The 25,897-nt window shown below is 38.9% G+C and overlaps 1 protein-coding gene across 1 annotated transcript in view; it reads right to left on the bottom strand.

The window, feature by feature from the left end:
• Positions 1 to 25,897, bottom strand: part of spns2 (SPNS lysolipid transporter 2, sphingosine-1-phosphate) — a 97,373-nt gene that overhangs the window by 62,381 nt on the left and 9,095 nt on the right. The window contains exon 2 of the mRNA XM_088320975.1: positions 6,279 to 6,344. Within this exon, the coding sequence (XP_088177101.1) occupies positions 6,279 to 6,344 (66 nt within the window). The remainder of the gene's footprint in view (positions 1 to 6,278; positions 6,345 to 25,897) is intronic.

Here is a 25,897-nt window from a genome sequence, read left to right as displayed (position 1 = left end):
GGGCTTGGGAGCTGCAGGCTTCAACCTCAACATTTTTTTAACAGCTATGCACACGTCACTGCTCAGAAATGACTACCATACATTCCAAGCTACAAGCAGCAACTTTTTTCCTCCATTTTGAACACTGCGGCTTATATTTTCTGGTCCCCACCAGATGGCTTAGAACTGGTGAGGACCAGAAACCTGTAATTTCTTTCTCTGTACTTTAAAAAAGGTGAGCGTACAAATATGCATACAAAACATCACAGTGATGTCTGGAAATTAGAATTTGACTATGATTTTGCCAACATTATTCACTCAATACACAACAGGTGCAAAAGGGAATGTTTGACAGTACTTTTTTGAATGTTTACAACATACTAAAAATATTTCAACTTTTACACCCACAAATCAATTCCTCAATTCATACATCTGAACGAACCTCAGTTGACGTATTTATTAAAAAATGCTACACTCCTCTCCTTGTTTTATCTGCGTCAATGTCAGGTCGCTGGAGTTTCCTTTAATCTACGAGGAACGTAACAAGCGAATGCAATTTGGTGGGTCACCTGGGAAACCACCAATGTTAAAAACAGACACGGAGGCCTCATTTTCTTTTCTTTTTGCACAATAGTAAATACGTGGAAAACAATGAGTTAGCCGAGAGCAAGGTGGCCAAAGTGCTAATTGCCGTCATTAGGTGGAATAGTGATTTTTTTATTTTTTTGGGGGGTACAAATGTATTTTATACTGGTGTCCACATTACCGGCAGACCAAATGTTATTTCCCACCACACCTTGGACTTAAAATCCGGTGCGGCATGGACCAAGACCAAATTGAGTTTTGTTCTCAAAATAGCGCATGCGCTTTCACTCAGGTGCACTCTTTAGTCCACAATTTAGGGTACTCTTCCCCCTCAATCGGTGTTATAGAACAAGCTGAAGCGGGGGTCATCACCCTTTTTGAAGGTGAGAATTGTTGACCCCAAAAAAGATCCTCCTGAAAGATTTATTGTTCTGCCCCAAAAGTTTATTTGAGTAGTTTTTATATTTTATGTTATTTTATTACGTGGATGTTTAAACCTTAGATGAATAAGTGTGGTCAAAAATGACCCGTGCGTACTTTGGCGCCAAAATACAGCTTCGGTTTTACTCTGGGCCAGGTCCCTCAAATCAAGCTAAACGGTCGAGTTCGAGCTGGTCTGGGCTTTTATAACCATGGGCTGGATTTTTTTTTGGGCTGATTTTACCTCTATTCGAGTTAAAACCCCAAAGACATGTTTATGACATTATGACGAGTATTTTTATATTTGTCCCCTAATTTTTGACCCCACTCATGGAAGAGTGTATGTCCTGGTAGGTCAAGCATCCAAGGGTTGAAGCACTTTAAGGGGGTCAGCTTCTATGTGAGTGAATATGGTAATTTGCAATTACAAAACTACTTGTAGAGTAACACTCTACTTGTTAGGGTCAGTAATATGGGGTGGAAACTGAATTACTTTTAAAATGACATAACTAGTTACTGAAAGGTTTACAAATTTTTGGTAACACTCGCCACATCGTTTGTTACGTTTGATTTTATCACACTCCCGGAAAAAATCTCTTGGGTTCAGCAGGTTCCTTAACGTGTGAGGATGACCTGGCAGCAGAGCGAGAGACTACCGCCTGCCCGACACCTCCGCCGGTAGTTTGCGGTCCAAGGTGGGCGGAAAGCAGCCGTGCCGACGGCGCCGCAGAAAGAAAAAGTAAAGAGTCTTAGCCCCGCAGGTTCTTAAACAGACTAGGATTGTTCTCCCAGGGGATGGAAGTTAGGTCAGGAACCAGAGGAGCATGAGAGCGCTGTCAACATATGCAGTCTGAATTTAGACAAACACACGCTGGGAGTCAGACTCATGACATCACCGCAGAACCTCCCCTTCACACCTCAGCTCCTGGACCCAAACCTAAACCCGTGCCCACCCGTCACCCGCCTTGCAGAATTCCTCAGTCTGCTGTGAGAAATGGTCGGCCAGGTCGTCCTACAGGTCAAAACAACGCATGCCGCTCGATTCAGTTTTGCCACAAATTTGAAAAAAAAAAAAAAAAGGTCAGGAGAGCCAAATTGGGTCAATTGGGTACAATTTGATGTGTGTTCTGTTTTGTTAGGGGGTTGAAAGACAAGACAACAAGTGTAATTTGTTGGTTGTTTTAAATCAAATTCTTTAGTTTCGGGGAGTCATTTTAACCTAAAATTTTGACCTAGGTTTGGGAGATTTTTACCTAGTATACCGCAGAAAATTGCCCAACTATATATATATGTATATATGTATACATGTGTATATATATATATATATATATATATATATATATATATATATATATATATATATATATATATATATATATATATATATATATATATATGCAAAAAAAATCTGCATATTATGGCTTCATTGATAATTCTTCATCCATATCAGTAGGTGGCTGCAAAAAATATTTCCTAAACTAATTATCTGTGAATGAAGTAGTACAGAGCAATATATTTCAAAGCTGATTTTGTTTTATGAAGCTTATAAAATTACACTACTAAACCCAAAAAACTAAGTTAAACAATGTTTTGTGCCACTTGCAGACAGATTTGGCTCACCTTAAAATGTATTAGTTATTTTTTTGTGGCTCCAAATATCAAACATATATTATTTTTTTATTTTGTTTTGTTTTTTTTGGTCCAAAATGGCTCTTTTAATACTTTGGGTTGCCAACCCCTGGCCTAGTAGGAGCCATGCAATACATCATATTGTTTGGAAATCCTTTGGGTTAACTTCAACTTTAATGTTTTGGGGTTTTATTCTCCTGAGGGATATATATGTCTTGGAGACCGCATTCAGGTCTCTCTCAGTAAGCCGGCGACCGTCACGCCAGGGAAGAAACACTGGACCGTATTCTTGTCCCGACCGAAGCTAGCTTGGCCTCAATGGAGCTTTGTGTACCCAACCGATGGCGTTAAAATGACTCGGAGGCCGCCCTGAGACAAGACTGGCTCCTGTCCCCCAAAAAGAGGCCTCGCAAGAGCTATCACCCTAAAAAAAAGGTGGATTCATTCGGGTCGGGGTTTGCGGAAACCCTGCCCTAAACCCAAGCATGTCAGTAGTCAGGAAGCTGTCTGCTTTGACTCCCAATTTCCACTGTTTTCCCTTTCTTTCCCCACCACTTCTGCTAACGCTGCTCCCCAAAACGCCTCATTAAAGCAACATTATGTAACAATTTTCCTTCAAATAACACGTTTGAAAAAGGCGGATAACTTTGATGATGCACCGACGTGCTCCAGTAACGAAAAACACATTTTCTTCCTTGAACCTAACCAGACCCCAAATGACTTTGACACATCATGAAACATGTTTAGTTTTCAACAGCATATCCTGCACCTGACTCTTTTTGCTAATTGGCGCTTGAGGGAGTGGAGGTTGCCACTGAAAAAGGAAAATACAGAGTTTCCTAGTTATTAAGAAGGGCTGTTACTGCAAATAGCTGTTTTATATGATTGCATTATGTTATTTTGGCAATATAATCATGTTATTTTTGCACTCTAAAGCCATGGTCGACAACCTTTTATGGAACATCGACCAGTTGAATGTCTGACTATACTCTCAAATCCTGGTCTAATAATAAGATTAATGATAATTCGACTATAATAACAAAAAGCCCAAATCCACTGGAAAAGGCATTACATTTTATCTTATTGTCACACCATATTTAATCACGGTACCACATGTTAGCGTAGTGCAGTAGTTAGCACATTCGCAGTTTAAGACCGGGTGGAGACATATGTTGGCCTGGAGAGGGATGGAAGCCACCAGGCTGTACTTGTCCAAGACACACCACAGGAAATGGTGCTCCTACGACCCTAGTGGTTAAGGGATCTAACCAACTACAGACGCTCCCCTACCTACGAACATTAGAGTTATGAAAAACGGTAGATACAAACATTTTTTTTCCGATGTCAAAAAACATCTGGACATTGCTGTAAGATGAATTTTGTATTCTCTACACCTTTTTCCGAGTACAAGACAATACTGTAGTGCTTCTTTCTGCCGCGTGTGGTGTCGCTGTAAGAGGTCACCCAGCATCCACCCTGAAGAAGAAATCCGCTTCCTCTAGTTCGTCTGTAAACATTCTATACTGTATCTCCACCACGCTAAGAACTTTGACATTTTTATTGTTTAATATCTCGTTCATCCATTCAATATGGCTGGTGTAAAGTGTAAAGAAGAGGCGAGCCGTTTCTTTTGAAATGAAAGTGGAATAGGAAAGCTTAATGCGGTTGAGAAAATAGTTGGATCGCTTTTTTCCGGCCATTTTCTACGATGGAGGAGGAAATTGCCTAACTCTTGAAGCTCGTCTTCCAAAAGTGGGTTAAACTTAACTTTATTTATCTTTTTAGAGCATAATATTTTATTAAATGTTTGTTTATTAGTAAAAAAAACAATGCAGGTTACTTATACAAGCCTTAAACATACTTATATGAACCTTAAACATACATTTCATACAAAATATAACACTGAAGCACTTTATGAACAAATTCAACTTACGAACGATCGTCCGGAATCTTGTTCGTAAGAAGGGCAGTGTCTGTACTTGTTGTTATGGCTAAACTCACTCCCAAAATGCTCCATTACATTGTTGTAATGATGAGATAAAATATAATGCCTTTTCCATTGTCAGCTACAATACTCTAATGGTCTGGTGGTTAGGATTCTGCGCTTTCACCACTACGATTCGGGTTAAATTCCCATTGCATCACATACTTAGCAAATGAGGTCAGCAATATTTGTCGCCTCCTCAATCATTTCTCATTTACGGTAGAATATTTTTATAAAAACTGGGTATAACGCGCACGTTATAGGTCTTAAATTTTTGAGGGGTTGAATAAAAATTGAGTGCGTATACATGAATAAATATATTTCTAAGCGACCAGACGTGCTGTTTACAACAATGCTTAATTAACAAAAATAATTTTAAAGATGTCTTATCTCATTTCTAAAATATGAAATATGAAATCTAACAGCGAAGTTCACATTTTCAAGTTTACACAAATACACAGCTAATAACAACAAGATATTTAATCTTAATGAATAAAAACCTAAATTGAGTGAAAAGAAAACCCTCAACAATTGTTTTATAATCAAATGATAGATTCCTGAGTCATGATTCAACACTGAGCCTCCAAAAAGCCCCCTGACCCTTAAGCTAAGGCACACATTTTGTGCTATTGATTTGCTAGTTCGGCCTCCATGAGAATGTTTTTCCACCATGTGGCCCCCGAGCTAAAGTTAGTTTGTATTAAAGTCTTACTTGTGGGATTAGGGTTAAAAAATAGCTAAATCTACAAAATTAAGTGCCGAAAATTGACACAAAAATATAAACCTCAAAAATTGTAAACAAACAGATGGTTCTAAAAATATTTCTTGGTGAGATGTGTAAAATTCCTCAGAATTCACGTTTACTGCTTATCTGTTATACGTAGCATTTTTCGAGGGTAGTGTTTCTCAACTTGAGGGTCGGGACACAAAAGTGGGTTGCGGACCTGTTTTCATTGGGTTGTGGGGCTTTTCCTTGGCAACATAATGTTAAGAAGAAGAAAAAATTCCGCTCTTTAACAGTGGATGTCAATAATGCCCTACTCGATCTCTTCAAACTGTTCAGTTCATTGGCGCGTTTCAGTGGGACCACATGTCATTTTACTGTGATTTTGTTGGTTTTATTTCCTTTTAGTGCAGACAACAATGAGTTATTGAAAAAAGTGGAAAACTGTGACAAAAATTATCAGTTTAAAATACAAAATGATGAGCGAGCACCGTCTGAAGGTACAGTAAATACTTTAAAAACGTTATATTTTTACATTTTTACCAGTATGTCAATCTTTAATAACTACATAAATAAATGATTATCTATTTCAAGATACACATTTTATTAATTTATTATTAATTTTGAAACTCTTTCAGAATATGGCCATTTCAAAGGACTTTTAGACGTTGCTTACATGTAGGCTTATGCAATCAATACAGTACTTGAAGTTGTTTTGGTTTTACTAGTCATTTTTCTTAAGTGAATATAGTCTACTATTTTTCCATTATACAACAAAATCCCTCATTAGATACATTTCATAAGTGGAATTTTCTTCTTGATATAGATTGCATTAGGGTAAAATGGTGCCTCCTGATGTCAGACTAGTTGAGAACCAGTGTTCTTGGGGACCAGTTCGGTTTCCATGTTGGTGACCATATTTGCATAAAATGTGTAAAGGCGGGGTCGGCCACGTACCTGTTTGCAACAAGGCGACCACACTGTCCGATACCTCAAAATCTTTCTGAATGTCAAGCGCGACACCTGTAAACAGGTAGGAGACCATATTAAAACAATTGCAAGACACTGCTCAATCATCACAGAAGATAATGAATAGGCATCCGTGATGAGTCATTAAGTCATCATTGAGCTGGATAATTACATCAGTAATCAAATGCGACCCAGAATTGACCCAAACCTTATCATCAGTGGCTTGTGATAATTGCACAATTTGCGCCTTAATGTCACTTCACAAAACGATGCATCAGCAAATCTAACCCAGGGGTACCTTTCCCCCTATCCATTCATCTATCTATCTATCTATCTATCTATCTATCTATCTATCTATCTATCTATCTATCTATCTATCTATCTACAGTATCTACAGTATCCACAGTATCTACAGTATCTACAGTATCTACAGTATCCACAGTCTATTCATCAATAAAATCCTTAAGGGTAGACCAACAGTGTTTCTCAACGGGTGGGTCGGGACCGAAAAAATGGGTCGCGTAGCTTTTCTATGGATAAAGAATGCTACAAAAAGAAAATAATACTTGAGGTTTATTTAAACACCTTAACAATAAATGGCGATAATTTCCTGCAAATGCGAGTTGACACCCGCCATTTCAAACCATAGGAAAGGACTGATGAAGTTTGTTTTCAGAAGTTGATTATGGTCAAACGCGGATAAACTGGGAACAAATGAGATATGGATTTTATTAGCCTGAAAACATAGACACTGGAGTGAAGCTTTTTGGATTTCATTGAAAAAGCAGCGAGCTAACTAATCATTAAAGGGTATATTATCATTGAAGTTGTTTTGGTTTTGCTGGTCATTTTCTGTGTTTTCTTAAAAGGCGAATGTATTCTCCTATTTTTAATTCAACCTGCAAAATCTTTTCATTCACCAAATATGATAAGTGGAAAGTTATTCTTGATTTGGGCCACAGCTTGCAATCAGGGTGGGTTGTTGGCCCCTGGAATCAGATCAGTAGAGAAACACTGTACAGTGCTTTAATCGTAATGGATATTTTTGATACTATTCCATCCATCAAGACAGCATGTCTCAGCCTAAAAATACATGCGCTCATTCAGACCATTAGCTAGCCAACCCAAATTTGAAACCCCGCTGAGGATTGCAAAATAGTTGCATGAAAAACAACGAAACAGTAGGCATTAGTAACATTTTTCAAAAGCAGGGAGCCTGTGACCTTTCTGAGCTTGACCTTGTTTGACCTGACCTCGATACTCCTTCATGGGCAATAAATTACTTTTAGCAGCGTCATACAAATCATCAAGCGCAGAAAGGCTGTTTAGGTTATGATCGTAACCGAGCAATTGGCGAGGTTCCAGAAGAACTATAATGGCCTCAGGATGGGAAAGGACATGGAATACTTGGACAGATACTCCTATTAATAAAGTTGACAAAAATGGCATGTAATAGTATATACATAATGCAATTAATTAATTAATAAAATAAATAAATAAAGTCATGATGCATGTAAAAAGAGCGGGGAAGGGCTCCAGCACCCCTGCGACCCTTCTGAGAATAAGTGGTGCATATAATAGATGTATGGATGTATGTAAAGACATCCTTTTAGATAAAATACAAAAACATATATAGATATTTAATAAATAATACAATATTTAAATGCATATGTATGTGACTATATATGGTTGGTTGGTTGGTTGGTTGGCTGGATCCCTTAACCACAAGGGTTGGAGGGGCACCATTTCCTGTGGGGTGTCTTGGGCAAGTACAGCCTGGTGGTGCCCATCCCTCTCCAGGGCAATAAATATATACAAATGGTAAATGCTCTTCATTTAATGCACTAAATAATGATGCCAACCACCGTTAAACTTGAAGACGAAGAAGAAAAACAATTTATTTGTATTTATTATTCATCCTATGTCAATGTTTTCACTTTTAGATTTAGTTTTTTGCAACTAATTATTGATTAATATTTTTATACAGTCATATGCATTCATTTAGGCAGTTTGGTTCCTTCAAAAAACACATGGCTGAATGCTAATCAGTACACCCTCCCAAATTCATCTGTACTCTTCTTTGGTAATTAGGCCAGAAGAAGTATGAGTGTGTGTGTGCGTGTGTGTGGGCGGGCTGCTGTGTGTGAAGACAGTGGGGGAGTTTTGGGGGTTCTCTACACCAGATAGTAGCGTGCCTCACTTAAACTTAGTCCACATTTGATCAATTTACACCACATCTCTGGGCCGGGTCAAAGAGCAGAAAGGATCAGAAATGGAAACACATTTTTTTGCAACAATGTGCTACGTGGATTGCTTTGTGGGAAAAGATACATGTCATCATGTTGGGTTTTGTAGGTGGATCCATGTGGGGAGAAGCAGGAACTCAGGAAAGGGTGCTCAAATAAGGAACGCATTTTTTAACAAAACCAGGAACAAAGTAAGAAACAGACAAAGGGCCACAAAACAAATGACATGTCCAAACAAAACTAAACATGATAATGATGGAAAACTGCAAGGAGCAAAGTAACAAACAAGTGGGCACTAAACTACTAAAAAAAATGTCCTAACAAGAAAACAGAAACAAAATTATAGGCAGCAATGACAGTGTGAATAAAAAAATGACCTGACTACCAAAGAACCCAGGGGAAGCTTCCCTGTTTTGGCGGCAGCTTTTGGTTTTCTGTTTAAGGCTCCTGTCTCGGCAGCAAGGAGAAAGCCCCTGAGCCGCTGCTACCAGATGATGAAGCTGCTGTATCTGAGTGAGATCAGGCGGCACCTACTGCTACTGGTAACCATGGAAACCGGTACAATCTGTTTCATGTGGGCGTGTAAACTCCTACACTAAAAAAACAACTTGGAGAGGGTGCCACCAGGCTGCACTTAACCACGGGAAACGGTGCCCCAACGGCACTGGTGGTTAAGGGTTTCATGAACCGTCATCCTTGTTCTAATAACTGGTTACAGGATTTGATTTATGTGAAAAGTGTTTGGACTGTCAAGGGGACGGGACCAAGAACAACTCCAGCTTTTTACCACCAGCCCTTTTTTCCCATTCTGTTTTCTCAATTGTTTATCAAAATAATTTATTTTAAGATAATTGTAAATTTGTAGGCGGCACGGGAGCGCAGTGGTTAGCACATCCGTGGCACAGTTTTGAGGTCATGGGGTAAAATCTAGATACCAGCCTTCCTGTGCGGACTTTGCATGTTCTCCCCATGCTTTCATGGGTTTCCTCTGGGTACTCCGGTTTCCTTCCACATTCCAAAAACATGCATGTCAGGTTAATTGGTCGGTCGAAATTGTCCCTAGGTATGAATGAGCGAGCGAATTGTCTGTCTCCGTGTGCCCTGCTACTGGCTGGCAACCGGTTCAGGGTGTCCCCTGCCCACTGCCCGAAGATAGCTGTGACAGGCTCCAGCAGCCCCGCGACCCTACTGAGTATAAGCGGAGCAGATAATGGATGAATGGATGTAAATTTGTATTTGATGAAAATAGGTGGAAAAAATAAAAATTTTAGTCAATCAATCAATCAATCAATTATGAACATAAGTGCAGCAACGTGCGTAATAAACTGCTAGCTTATAACATGTAACCCTGTATTTGTGCGGCAGCCTCTCAGATCTTCCATCGCTACACCGTACCAGGTTATATATATATATATATATATATATATATATATATATATATATATATATATATGCCAAAAGAACTCCTCAGTTCAGCTTTTTCAATTATTTGGACATTTTAAAAGAAACCCAACAGGGAATGAATTGTATCACGTGTCCCATGATGATGTATTCCCAAAAACTGATTTTGCCAGAGCTGGCAGCGCAGATCACAGTTGCCATGGCGATGCTTGGTACTCGAAAAAGATAAAGGTCAAGTATGCGCAGAGGAATAAAACTGGCTTCTTTTTTTCCAACATCTGCCTTTTTTTTTGCATTTTTTCTTTGCGCTGCTTAATATTGAAAAGGTTGTTTTGGTGCCCAAAAATTGGGAAATCTGAGATACATTTTGAAATCTTCACATTATTGATGAAAACCTAAAGCAAAGAAGTTATTGCTGAAAACAAATTGACTCATTTGATACATAGTAGGTATCTGTATAGGTGCCTTTAAAAAAAAAGAAGTATCAGTAGTCAAGAAGGGAAAAAATACCAATATAGGCCATTTTTCAATCGGGAACCTGAAATTAAAGGAATGATAAATTGCTATTAATAATATGTTGTTGAGAAATATAGATATGCCTTTGAAAATGTCAGTCCTTTTGTTGCGGAGGTATGGGAATTTTATTCTCTAAATAAATTGGTATGTGGCTTTTGTATTGATAACAATGACAATTTGCGTGTCTGTATCTGTATGAAAAATGTGGTATTGAACTTCGATTTTTTGGAGAGTGCTGTATGTCGAGGTTCTATTGAAGCTCAGAGAAGTGATGTGCAAGTCATGAAAGGTGAGACTATGCCTCATGTATCGTCATCTAATTTTAAATTACATCATAAATCCCTATTTGTGTCTGTACACATGTTATATGTGACTTATAGGCTCTGAAAAGGCTGAACTGATTTTTGTGAAAATGTGCAGAGTTGTACTTTAGATTTTGTGTCAGGACACCTCCAACAAATAACAACAAAATCCATGAACATCTGGTAAATACACGTCATCATTGATCAATACTGATCCGATACCGATACTTTTTGCTTAGAATAATAATGACCATTAAAAAACTAAACACTTCCCACTTGAATTAGTTTACATTTTCTAATTATGTATCATAAATATTTTAGACGCCCAAATATTTAAATTTATATTAAATAACTGTATTGCAACCTTTAAAAGTCTAAAAAAATAAATATAAATTTATATATATTTCTATTACAACTGTTTCAGAACGGAGCCAAGAGATTGAAACCAAAAAAAGTCAAGTCAAGTCAAGCCAGGTTTATTTGTATAGACCTTAATCACAAAAAGTCTCAAAGGGCTGCACAGACTACAGAATATTGCAGACTACAGACTACTAATACACCATCTCCTGGGCAGCAATATAAAAAATATGCAAATACTTTATAAAAGGTATCGTGATTTAAAGTACTGGCCATTTCACAATATTTTGAACACAAAGTCAGTGGTGCAAATAAAATATCAATTGTCTCTAACTGATACAGTTTTCATCGTGAAGACGGATTTACCGTTTTTCATTCGGGAACAGCAGCATTCTTACATTTTTGGTTGGAGCTTGTTTCCCTCTGCAGGGTGAACCGTTCCCAGGTATGATGTCAATTTCTGGTGTTGCCTCAGTTGCAGACAATTATACCACACAAATGACACTTGGCATTCTATTTTTCTGTGGGTCCACACTATGTTGCGTTTTCTATTTGTCTTTGTAACTTTAGCTTCTGGTGGGAGTGGTCGCAAAGATTTAGCTCTCTCATCTGCTTGGCAGGCAGGATGCAGCAGCATGATAGGTATGGATAGGTGCTAGAATTGTGCTTCTTAGTCACTAACTCGGGCATAAAGTGGCCGAGGGCGCTTGGTGGGAGAGAGAAGGGCTAAGTTCTCTACTAAGAGAATCAGTGCTTTGAGGAAATTGGTGGAGAATTGCTGCCCTGCGATTGGCTAGCAACCAGTTCAGGGTGTCCCCTGCCCACTGCCCGGGGATGGCTGGGATGGGCTCTAGCCCCCCCGCGACCCTAATGAGGCTAAGCGGTACGGCTAATAAGATAAGATAAGAAGATAAGGTGGAGAATTGCAGTATCGACCATAGGATAATAGAACTGATCAAAGTTCTAGCTTTGTATTGATAATATTGATATTTTGGCCGATTTGCCCACACCTAGACAATTGTAATTAGATATATATTTTCAGAGTAACACGCTGCTTTTTTCTATCGGTAATCTGGAGATTAACTGTTAGTTTTTAAATGAAGTAACTGTGACTATTCAATGTTTTTCGGGGATGGCCACACAAAGTCACTGAGAAGGGGAGTGAAGCTTATTTTCCTCTTTTGTTTACATCTATCAAGCTGTGCTCCTGCAGCCCCTAATTTTACTGTCTGTGTGTGAGTGTGGGCAGGCAAGTGTAAGTGAAAGGGAAGCAGTGGATGGAAGTCATTCATCCTGGCTCGGTTATGGCGCGCAGCGGTAAACCGCCGTGCTGATGTGGCTCAATAGCCCCCCTTTCCACTCCGGCAAAGGAGGTGATCACCCAGTCAGTATAAATAGTCAGAGCGAGACCAAAGCAGGGAACATAATAACCCAGAAGAAAGTGCATGTTTGGGTTTGTTCTGGGATTGATCAGTTTTTAGATGAGAGCATGAGATAGATGCTCGCTCGGTGGCACAAAAAGGAGTAGAAAAGCGTCTCAGGCCCGGTCGGAGGCAAGCCGACCACAAATATGTCCGACTGTGGCCGGTGGGCTCCTGACGGACTGTTCTCCTCCCTTGCCATGTGGCCGCAGTGGGCGAGGAAGCGAGTTTCTTTTCTTTTTTTCTTCTTCATTCCAATTCCTTTCTCTGTCGCACAGAAAGGAAATGTACTGCAGATGTCTGAAACAGCATGGAGCAGCCTTCACAGTCAGGCTGCAGAACATTTGGAGGTGAAATCCCCCGCCTAAAAACAACAAAGGGTTGTAACGTATTCATTGGTGATTGAAAGGTCAACGTGTCATTTTTTGAGTACTTTTTTACTTATTTTGGTTTCAAGCACATCTGCAGCACACCTTATTTGGAAAGACAGTACTCGTGCCATTGAATTCGTTCATAACGCGCTTTCTTTCACTGTATGGTCTTGCTCTCTGGTCTCCTGATGTCTAGCATTAAAAGTTTGCAGCTGATTCCAAATGCGGCAGCAAGACTTTTGACTAGGACAAAAAATTTTGATTATATCATCCCAATTTCAGCTGCATAACATGCACTGTTTAAGATATGTTCTGTTACTAACATACAAAGTTTTTCATGGACTTGCCCCCTCTCACCTTTTTGGATTTAATTTCCCCGTATGTACCCGCTCGGAGCCTCCACTCAGAAAATGCATTAGATGTGAGTTTCATTCCATCTGTGCTGGTCAAGCAAAAACACCCAAGCGTACACCAATGCATGTTTCATGAGACTTAAATTACAAAAATAATTTGCATTTGACAAATTATCCACTCGAAACATGATGCTTTCAAGAATATTGTTAAAAGTTGTGATGCATTTGCGCCAAATAAACAGAAGAGTGGCCTGTGATCTATTCTACAGAGAGCTCTGCTAACAAGTGATTAACACTACTCTATCAGGAATCTGCAATCATTTTAATGATCAAAGCTGGATTCTCTCTGAGGCGGTCTCTACGCTAACACGCAACATTTGTGGCAGCTTAACTGGAGCAAAATCTCATTAATGGCTTGTAGGTTTGTGGGCTTCACTACTTTGATTTGCCGGCTCTTTTTTTTCTCTCTCTAATCAAAAGCTTTAATTTGTCTGTGTTGCCGCAAAACGTCAGTCCCAGCCGGTATGTACTAAATATTTAATGGGTGCGTCGGGAATTCGCCACAAGAGCAGACTGAACCTACAGCTCTTCAATAATAAATCGGGGGGCTAGCCCACCGGTTTGGAGGATTGTGCATTAGATAGAGTAGAAAGAGGGGCAGTGAAGCGAAGCAAAGGTATGTGAGGGAAGATGAGTGACTGACAAGCAAGGTGGTCTGTCTGGTCAAGGTCTAGGTCTGCTTTGTTCCGTGGACACACTGGTTTGAACCCTCGTTGAGGCCCACCTTGCTAGTGGAGATGCAGAGTTCTTCAAAAGAGGGACGACAGGTATATCACATGATTTAATGTGTTCCTAAAAATACTGCGTTACAAAAGGTGAAATGCTAAGCCAAGGTCGAGGCGGTAGACCAGGGGTGTCAAAGTCAAATGGACAGAGGGACAAATCAAAAATGTGTCTACAAGCCAATGGCCAGACTGATCAAATGGTAAAAATAAAAGAAGCTGCTAATGCCAGTTGCTTATGTTGTGCTATTCGGAGCTAGAAACTCGTAAAGCAATGAAAAAAATACAGATACTGGGCCTAAGCGTTAAAGCTAAATATATTGAGGCAGAGTAAGATTTACAAACAAACTAACCCACATCTTTTTTGTAATTGTATAATCAGAGCAAGAAAGCAACATGTTAACTGCAGTATATTAAAAAAAAATGTCCATGATGGGGCAGCACGGCAGAGAAGTGGTTAGCGCGTGTGCGGCACAGTTCTGAGGTCATGAGATCAAACCTCCTGTGTGGAGTTTGCATGTTCTCCTCGTGCTTGCGTGGATTTCCTCCGGGCACTCCGGTTTCCTCTCACATTCCAAAAACATGCATGTTAGGTTAGTTGGCCGGTCCAAATTGTCCCTAGGTGTGAATGAGCGAGCAAATTGTCTGTCACTGTTTGCCCTGCGACTGGCTGGCAACCAGTTCAGGGTGTCCCCTGCCCACTGCCCGAAGATAGCTGCGATGGGCTCCAGCACCCCGGCAACCCTACTGAGGATAAGCGGTGCAGATAATGGATGGATAGATGTCCATGATGATACAGCACATGAGGCACAGACTCACCTGCCTTGTCTGGCTGCATGTCAATGGTCAAAAGCAGTAATACAACCTGAAAATGTACATTTCTAACAAATAGTTCCTAGTTAAAATATAGTGTATGGTTTGATTTACTACGATGATTTGTTTTGTAATTGTATACTAAATTTGAATTTCAACCGAATAATCTGAATTTGAGTTTTAATGATTACCATTTGGTCGCTGAATTCATATATTTCATGTATTTATTTCAGTCTTGTGAGTGGGACACAAAGAAGCATATCTGCCCCATATCAGCACAAATGAACGAAAGCAAAAGCCAATATAAAAAATTAGAAGTATTCAACCTGTCTCTAGGATATTTATTTTATTGTATATAATAATGTAATTAACATAACTCTTTCACATTGTTGAGCTAGCTAGCTTGTCTTTTGTATTGTTTGTTACTCCTAGGCTCAGATGATTTATTTGGTCACAATACATTTACAATGTAAATATTCTCTTTATTCTAGGTTAACTTGGATAATAAACAACAAGAAATGTTTTGGGGCTCGTATCTCAAATGTTTGTCTACAAGTTGGTTTACTTACAGTGAAAGAAAAGTGATTTTGCGTATTGTTTAGGGGAGATTTATGCATATGTCCATTTAATTCTCATTGTGGCAAAATGCATCACATATCTTATATATAATAGTTGCGGAGCATCAAAAAGAAAATGCGGTTTTGGTTTTGGGATTCGCTCCACCGGAATGCCACCATGTCTCATCCGTGCGGCGTCTGCAAAATAAGAACGCCACTTCCACTCCGACACATCAAAAAGGATTCCCTCCGGGAAGTCATAACGACTACATTTTGGTCGTAAATAATAACATATCTGTCATTGCCATCTCATGTAATTTGACTAAGTGTAGACGTTTATTTTTACCCTCTGAATTCTGAGATAAATTTGAGAGCGGAACGTGTTATTACTACCACCAGACTTCCGTATCCTTTTGCATGGACATCACAACAAGCGGGCGCATTTATACTGACAGGGAAGATGTCGACAATGCGACCTTCAAGACACGCAACGATACAATCACTCTCACCCTGCGTCAGGGCCAAAACATTTGAATGAATGAATTTCAGATGTGAAACAGTCTGCAAGGTCTGTCCGTCGCTTATAAATTAGATATGCATCTCATTACTACGTCTACTATTTCACCCACAGAAATCAAAGACAGTAATCTCTCGCTGTATTACAGTTTACTTTTTAAGCTTTCGATACCTCGTAGATTTTCATGGTGCCTTGTGTTCTGCAGCAGAAAACACACAGATAATGCTATCACAGGGACAGGTTGAGTGGGCGTGACTGTGTGCGTGACTGTGATAGGCTAGTGTCAGTCAAACACCACAAAAAAATTGTGTCGACCTAAAACAAACTGTAAAGAATGGCTACAGCTAGTATTTTGGCTGCTTGTTACATCAAAAATAAATATCAATTAATTGTTACTCAATGGATTAATCAACCCTCTGTCGAAGTGTGTGTGAGAAATAAAAAGTTATAAAAAAAAATGTTACTCTGAGGAAAGTCAGAAGAGTACTGTATTAAGAAATCCTGATCACCAGCAGGTGCTTTGTGGATTGTTATTAGGAGAGCTTGAGGCGGAGTCGGGAGATGAAACAAATGCGGGGATGCAAGTCCGGCTTACTGCTGCGGCTATGTAATAACTCTCACAAAGCCGGTATCTCACCGACGCCAGAACCATTACCCATGAAACGGAGCGCCTGGATCTTCAACTCGTTGGAAAAAGCTACATACATGACAATTGTATTTCAATCATCACGGACACCTGGCTCAATTTGAGGATCCCTGATGCTGTAGCAAACCGGTTGGTGTCTACTTTGTTTTCTTAGATTGAAAGGAGAAGCCCTCAAATTTTGTTGTACTTTTGCACAATGACAATACAGACCATTCATTCAACTGCATTTCTGTTTCCAGTGTTTTTATTAATAAATCTATAGTTGTTATTTTGTTATTTGTCATATACATCAAATTATATGTAAATTATATAAAATAAAAAAAAGTTTCTACTTCACAGGGTTTTTGACTATTTTGGAGCGTGACCATCTTGAAAAACAAGGGATTATAGTATGTGGGTTTTTTTTAATGCAAACTCCTTTGGATTTGAAAAATGAAATTCACACCACTATTCATAGGTTAAATTCAATATCCGAAACGTGTCTCCACTCTTCACTATGTGGATGTAATAATTTTGTTTTTTGGGAAACTCGATACTTGTTGACGCCACGAGATAGCTAGCTCAACGTACAGAGGCTTGGGCGAGCCCTTCTGTGCTTATCACCAAAACGAACCTTTGAACAGCAGTTCCACGAAAGCATGAAAAAAGACAATGCATTCCTTTGAGTAAAATAGGAAGTAGAGGTTTAATTAATAAATCTATTTAACTGGGGAATCCGAACCATGACCAGGAGATTAGTAGTGTGCGATACTTGTAACGTTGGTATTGATCCCATCAAAATAAATACAGGGTAGTATCCATCAATACCAATTAGATACTGATATTTTTTGCAAACGTCATGATCATTGAAAAAAAAAACCATTACCGCCTTGAGTTAGTTTATAATTACACTGAACACAGCACAAAAAATACGGCACTAAAGTAAGGCACTAAAGTGTTTTTTTTTATGAAATAACTATCCAGCTAGTATGAAAAATAATACGTGTATTACACCTGTTTTGGAACAAAAGATACTAGCCCAAAAAAATCATAAAAAACAATACTGTATCACACTGTCAGCATGACAAACAAAATATCGTCAATTTTACAATATTTCGAAAATAAAGTACCGTAAGTCACTAGCTCTTTTTGGTTCTGTTGGCATATTGACAATCATTTTACAGGTTTTTCTTCAGGAACAGTAACATTTTTTACAATTTTGATTGCAGCTTCTTGTTCTCTGCCAGGAGAGCTTTTTCCATGTGTTTATGTAAATTTGTCATGTTCCCACAGTAGCCGACCACTTTACTACACAAATAACACCTGGCATCTATTGTCCTTTTCTGTAGAAGAAAATAAGTCCACACTGTGGTGCGCTTCCAGTTTGCATCTGTATTTTTTAACTTATGTTAGAGCGGGGCAGATCAATCTGGCCGTCTAAAACTCTCTATCACCCTCTTCTGAATGCAGCAGGCAAGCTAGAGGCCAGATAGAGAGAGGGACTGGTCAAGTAGTCGTAAAAGTGTGCCTGTCAAGCACCCACTCAGGCATAGATTTAAGGAGTTGCAGAGGGCTTTGTTTAAAAGTGAGAGCAAGGGGAGGCCACATTATCCATGCAGAAAAGTGACGCTTTTAAATAATTGGTGGTAGAGCAAAGTATCAACCCAGGACAATAATATCGATCCGCTCAAGGTACCTGCTTAGTATCGCTAAAATCAATATTTGGATCGATCTACCCACCCGAACTGGGGATCATTTGCCGCCCATCTCCACTTTTCAGGGGTTGGCCAGTTAAAATGATATTATTTATAGTAATAATAAGAATAAGAATACCTAAATAAACTATTTACAAGTAAAATAAAAACATGTCTACATTGGAGGTAATTGTGTTTCACAAGCATTTTAAATTGAAGCCGAAGACAACCCATAAGTTTTCATAACAACAATATTTGCATGGTTCACCAATTTTGATTGATATTGCTTTTGAATTTAATTCTATGCTTCTTTGAGTTCTACTTTTTTGATACTTCATGTCAAATGATTTGTCCAGGGCTCAACTAACCTCCAATGACAGTTCACTTGCTTTCTGAGGCAGAGCCATGATTGGTCATTAGCTGAAGCCTGAGCTACATTGATGACATCATCCAATGCCACTCTCAAGACGCAGATAAAAATGAGCTGATCTTGCCTATTGACCTATTTTACAAACACAAATAGCCATGTTTGGACTATTGGAGGCCTGTAGGATATACTAGTGTTTGGGTATCATTAGGGTAATAATCCACTTTAATGTTGTTCATGAAATACTGCTTTTGAAACTGACATCTGATTACTGTTCTAGCTCTGAATGTTGATGTTTTCTTTAAGAGAAGTGACTCTAAAGGGCTACACCACACACCAAATCCGTATAAAAAATATATTACTGATTATGTTATCATTTTGAAAAAGGTGCTTTAAAATAGGAAAAATAACTATACAGTAAAACATAATTGCTGATAACTACCAAATGAACGGAAATATTTTACACTTCAAAGATTGTTGGATGAATATACGGTGTTTTCCATATGTATGAAGAATTTGGCCGGGAGCCAGGGTTTAGTTGGTCCCGCCAGAGTGTCATTAATCCGTATGGTTTCAAAATATATTAATATTTCTGAATACATACACATGCAAAGTTTATCAAAATAACTGATCCCGTTCAATAAATGATTGCAAATGCCATGGTGTGGATTTGTTCTATGTATCTCTACTAAAAAAATTGTTGCGGTGTTCGTCCTGCCCCACCTGCCCTGTGATTTTATGGCTGGGTAAAACGTGACATTGACTTGCATCAGGATTTCCCCAAATTGAACATTTTCAAACACGACAATCAGAAAAAAGGGTTTGGCTGCAAGTGCTTTTCACAGAAATCCTGCCAAGCACCTCATTGCACTGCTGGCATTTTCAACAAAGCGTAAAAACTGCAAATGCAAAAAATGACAACAATTTACTCGGAGTAGGAAAACGCTCTGGTGGACATGGGCTATAACTTTAAACCATAAATTGCTCATTAAAATAACCTCCTGTCATCCATCGAAGAAGAACCAGCATCCTGTCATAGCCGCAATCACAAAAGCTGATATTGGCTACTGTATTTTACAAAATTACCTAAATGACTATTACCTTTGATTAAATTCGAAACTTACAACAGTAATCTTTTATGTTTATTTTCCAATACGATACCTTAGAATAGTACAGCATTGGCATCGGAAGAACACAGATTTCCTTGTAATTAAAGTCCAGTCGTGTCTACCGTTTTTTGTGTGTGTGACTTGTTTACTGTGCATACTGTCATTGCCTTTCATGACTATTGTAGTTCTGATTCAATAGTCTACAAAGGGCATACATTCATCATAGATCAAGCTTTTAAATTTTGCTCTGAAAAGGGTCAGATTGATTAGTGCCCCTGGACTTTACGTGCACCAAGGTATCACAAAATATTATTATATGGAAACACTAATACATATATGCAGTTTGGATTACGGAAACGAACAGAGCTCCGGACAGAAGTCTCCCACCCACCCTAGCACTGTAATGAAAACCCTACTGCGGTCTCATTTACCTGTGACTTCATGACACTTAGATTTCAACAAATCCAAAACACAAAACGCTGATGAAACTAGAGGAGTGCAAACACACACAGAGCTTGCAGGCTGTCCGATATTAACTATTACGTAATCCGTCTGCTGAGCCGTTGACACTATCACATGTGCTGGGACAGATTATCTTTCATATCTGAGGCAAAAAGAGTGCCAATGAAAATAAACACAGCAGTCATGAATATACAAAACTGCAGCAATTGTTATGACAAACTGAAGCTCCATATTTACAGCTACTGGTCAATACTATGTTTGGCCCCTCCTTTAAGGAACAATGTGTGAGGGTTCACTATCTAATCTCAAAGTATCAAGGGATGAAGACAAAAGTGAACCAACAATGTATAAGCATCAGCAACAACAAGGTAATAATTGATCATTCTCCGTGTATAAATACAATAAATGCACTTAGATCGATTAAATCACACAAATATTAAAGCTAAAGTCAACCCAAAACATTTCCTAATAATAACACAGGCCACCACATGACTTACAAAAAGACAAAAGATTTTATCTCATTATCGAACTTATTAGTCATGATACCAGAGACAAATATTTATTTCATTGTGTGTTTCACATAGTCACGGATCCCTTAACCACCAGAATCAACAAGGCGCCATCTTCTGCGGTGTGTCCTGGGCAGGTACAGACTGACAGCACTCATCACTTTCCAAGGCGTATTTTGGGGTAGGGGTTTGCTCCCATACATACATCAAATAGTATTGGTTTACATGGTTAGTGGTAGGAGGATAAGCCGAGTAATTTGACTCAGATGCAGCACCTTCATCATCTAGGTGCTGTGTTTTTTTAAAAAAAGCGTCATCCTGCTCTTCAGAGATGAGCCGGACCTTGACATTTACGGGATCTGGCTTGTGACAATACTGTTACCAAAAGATTTTTCACTTACAATCCTTAGAATAGAAGAATAGAATTGAAATTATTTTCATCGTAACAAGTGAAATGCACAACAAAATTCTCTCGTCTCTAGTACTGTGACTACAGATAGTGTGTTAACGAGATAAAACCCAATGCCCTTTCATATGTCATCTATATCACCGGTAGTCCCATTAGTTGTTGATAAATTACATAAAAGCTTTGTCAAATTGCTCAACTTATTGCCAATCTCTTCAGTTCTTACTGTGGTCTTGCTGCCTGCTACTAGGTAAACACCACAACTTTCATGAAAAATGGAAGCAAAAAAGCACGTAGGTTTTCTCATTAGGGGGGAATGTATGGCGTAAGAACGCCGTCAAAAAGGCGTACCCAGAAGAAGACACAAAACGACGATAAACACCCGTAAAAATTGATTTGTTCTTGAGAAATGTTCCTCGTGTGTGAATCAAAAAGATACGTGTTGAAAACTACGAGTACAAAACAGAAACCTACAGGCAAAAAAAAACGATGACCCGAAAGATTACGAAGACGAATCAGGTTACAGGTACAAAACAAAAAGCCACGGGCAGAATCACAAGTATAAACACAATGGTATGCAGATAACGATAACGTGCTTCAGTAGTTGTGAATCTGATCGTGTTTTTTTGTTTCACACCTGTAACCGGATTTGTCCTTGTCGTTTTTGACACTTTTTTGCCTGTAAGTTTTTGTTTTGTACTTATAGTTTTCAACATGTAACTCTTGTAGCGGTTGCCATGGCGCCCAATTGGACCCGCCCCTGTGGTGCCAGCTGCGGCTGGTTGACAGATTGGCTTTCCGTCTGTTTAAGCTCTTCCTTTGTCAGTCCGTCAACGAACCTCTGCCCCACAAGATGTGGGTTTTGACTTGGTCCTGTTTCCTGTTGGTATTTCCTGTCCGGTATTGTTCCCTTTTATTTTGTCCTGTTTAATATTGGTTTCCAGTTGTGATCCCCTCTATTTTGTCCTCTTAATTTTGAAATCCTGTTTTGATATCAATCTTGTCTGTCCCGTCGACCACATCTGTCCAATATCTGCTCGGGCAATTGGTATAGATCTCGTCGGCTTTCTGGCTTCGTGTCATTCCATGCCAGACTGCTGCCTAACGTGCAAGACTCCCCATTTCTCGTAAAATAAAAAGTGTGAGAAACGTCACGCATTTGGGTCCTGATCCTTTTCCGGTTCTTGACAACAAGAATATTTTTACGGGTACAAATCAATTTTACCATGTTTGAATCGTCTCTTGATGTCTATTTTACTCCATAGGAATGAGGCATCTATCGCTCGTCTGCAAGCAGGGTAAATCCTCCAACTAGTGACTCATCTTCTGCTTTCTACCCCTACATGCCTTAAAATCCGGACCTTGCGACATCCGCCTTTTGAGCTTGAAACAAGAATCCCTGACAAGAGGGGACGTGGCGTCAAACAATTGGTACCACTCAGCTGTTATTTCCATCCATGACGACAGGGGAGGACGCTGATTATCACGTGTCGTAGATCAACAGGCAGCTCCGGCAAGCTGTTGACTCGTCCAGCTACTGAACACTCAGAAGATAAGAACCAGCTGAGAATTTTCGTGATAAGCCCCTTCTTGGTGAAGGAGCCACTTAGAAGCCGATACACCCGTTTTAAGTGCTGCACGCTTAGCAGTTTAAAAGCATTACACAAGTGTCTCGAGTTAATGCTTGTATAGTTTTTTTAATGGTAGACAATATCATATTTCTAATGTCTTGAGATCTCTGAATACCCCATTTTCCGTACTATAAAACTAATCTTTTGTAATATATATTTTTTATATAGAAGGCACACTGGACTATAAGGCAATTAAAACTACAGTAAGAGCTAGAAATGCATTAAAAGTAAATACATTTAGAACATGAATTAACATTCTGACATCTGCTTTCGCCACCAAGATTAATTATTTCTATCATAAATGTGTACTGTGCTGTAATCACAACGAAGTGCCGGATACAAGTCCCGAATAAGCAAACATTTTCTCTTTAGATGCCTTTTTTGAGACAAAGACCACAACCAATGCCCTTTTTGAAACTGTGGACCTCAATGTATTACTAGATCTGCTTAAACAATGTAATGGTTTCTCAAGAACCATCCTCTCATGGTTTAGATCCCACCCCCTCCAGATCGGATGCATTGTGTTAAATAAGGTGATATGATCTTTGAGCCTTTTGCTGTTACCTGTGGAATTCTGTGAGGCACATGGCATTTTTGGACAATTTTACAGGCTCAAGGCTTTGTTAAGCCCCTGACTGCAGTTCATACTTTGTCAGATTGTTGCGAGCTGTTGTGTTTCACTCATTGAGCGTTCCGTCCGACTGCGTCCCTGTTAAAACCTGCTTCCTGCCTGATTCCCGTTTTCGACCCGTTTCTAAACCTGACTACCGCCTGCCTACGACCACTATTATGAACTTTACATCGCCTCTGATCTCCAGCCCTGGTCAAACGACTTGCCATTCCCGCCTGTCTTCTTCCGACACGGAAGTGTCACTCCCACCAGTCTTCGGATCAAGCAATCAAGCAAGCCTTACTCTCACTCTCTTTCAATAAAATCAGAGTAACGCATGCAATTGAGTCCTGTGTCCGTTCTGGTCTGTGACAGTTTTGTGTATTGTTCCCCAATGCAAAATCTATTGCTGCCTGGTCATCCTGGAACAGGAATTACCACATGTGAGGCCCCTTCTCAAGGTTTCTTTTCTGTTTTCCTTATGATGAGGTTTTGAGTTTTTCCTTGCCCGCATGTTGGTTTCAGATCAGGGGATAGTGTAATTGTGCCCTGTGCAGTCCTTTGAGACATGTTATGATTAAGGGCTATACAATTAAATGAGTCTGTCCTTGGTCCCCTCCTTTTCCGTATTTATATGCTTCGGCTCGGTGATATTATTTGTAAGTATAAAATTTGTTTCCATTGCTCCGCAGATAACACTCAACTCAATATGCCAATGGAGGAAACCACTTCCCTAAGTTGTGGGTGTTGAAGTGGTGGTCTGTGCAGCCCTTTGAGACCTTTTGTTATTATGGGATATAGAAAACTTCACTTGATTTATAAGGTTGCTGTGAGAACCAGTGGACTATATTGCTTCACAACAAGTGACACTTACTTGTTCTGCTAGTGACATTTAATTAGCATTACCTGAACTTTGATGTAATGACAAAAACTTATGTTTCCAATTCAAATACATCTTTGCCTTTGATTGTACTTTGCTGACAAACTATAAAATAAATCAACTGTACATTTTCAGTTAATCAACGCAGCATCAAGGAACATATTATGTTAGGATTGAAAGTTATTTATTTTGATAAGTCATTACAAAAAAAGATACATCTAGGTATAAATGGTGCAAGTATATGATATTTGAGTATACATATGGTTAGAAAAAAATATGATATCTGATATCCATAATATACATGTTTCTCTCTGAAAACAAAACATAAATGGGGTAAGGTCAATTAAAGGAATACAAATAAAACAACAAATAAAATCCATTAAAAAAATGTATACACTTTTGAGTTACCAAGGTATTATATTTTATATTACCTAAATATTTTAAACGTTTTAAAAATAACCAATCATCACTTGATGCCCGACCAGCCTTCATTTTGGTTACAAAGAGTTTTATACTGCCCCATATTGGGCCCCATGAGCAGGCCAAATATTTTTTTTCAGACTGGATTTGAAATAGAAAGAAGGAAAATAAATATTGTTTTGTTAAATTTCACTTTTAAGGTTTTATTTAGTCATAAGTGTCCATTCATCCTGAGATACTTATCACAAAATTTGTATTTTTGTGTTCAAATCCAGTGGTGAGAAGACGAATCCTGATGCAAAGTGAAAATATGAGTTGGCCACATAAAAGAATCTGGAGGAAGAAGCGGCGTCTAATTCCATCGGCTGCTATTCCAGACGTCAGCTAAATTAGAGCCTTAAGAACACACACACTGTTTTTTTTACTGCCTTAGCATGATGGGATATAGAAAAAAAGAGATTACTAAGAAATTCGTGAGAACATAGTCTGGAAAAGTCAGTGTCGCGGATCGCAGTTGAAATACATTCGCCAGAAAAAAAGCTGGAGAGATCATTTGGAAGGGTGATTTAATTAGAACCAGACAGATGTTTGATTTGTTTTAATTCATACTGCTTTTGCATCCAAACTACTTTTCAAAAGTTTGGGGTCGCTTATAAATGTTTTTATTGTTAAAAAAAACTACTTTTTTCAATAAATGTAACATTTAACGAATCAGCAATACTCCTCAAATATTGTTAACATAGTAAATGAATATTTTAGCTGCAAATGTCTGATTTTCAATGCAGTATCTACATGGGTGTGTAGAAACCCATTTCCAGGAACCAGCATTCCAGTGTTCTAATAGTACATTGTGAGTAATAATTGTCTTAGAAGGCTAATGTATGATTACCCTTGTGAAATTGTGTTAGCATAGCTGAAAAGAGTTTAGCTCTTTAGAGAACCTATACCACTAGCCTTCCTTTGAGTTAGGTGGCGCATCACATTTGTGGGTGTGATTAAACTTTCAGAATGGCCCAAAAAAAAGAGAAATTTCCTGCGAAGCTCGACAGTCCATTGTTGTTGCAGGCTATTCCATGCGAGTAGTTGCCAAGAACCTAAAGATCTCCTACAAGGGCGTGTACTATTTCCTTCAGTGAACTTACATATAGGCTCTAGCCAGAGTAGAAAGATAAGTAACAGCCCTAGCTGCACAACCAACCAAGAAGACATTAGAGTTTCTAGTTTGAGGAATAGATGCCTTACAGGTCCTCAATTAGCA

Source organism: Urocampus carinirostris, chromosome 17 (assembly GCF_059441175.1).
Source record: "Urocampus carinirostris isolate Australia breed hairy pipefish chromosome 17, RoL_Ucar_1.0, whole genome shotgun sequence".
Taxonomy (NCBI): Eukaryota; Metazoa; Chordata; class Actinopteri; order Syngnathiformes; family Syngnathidae; genus Urocampus; species Urocampus carinirostris.
The sequence above is the reverse complement of the archived record's forward strand: the minus strand, read 5'-3'. Positions and strand labels throughout refer to the sequence as shown.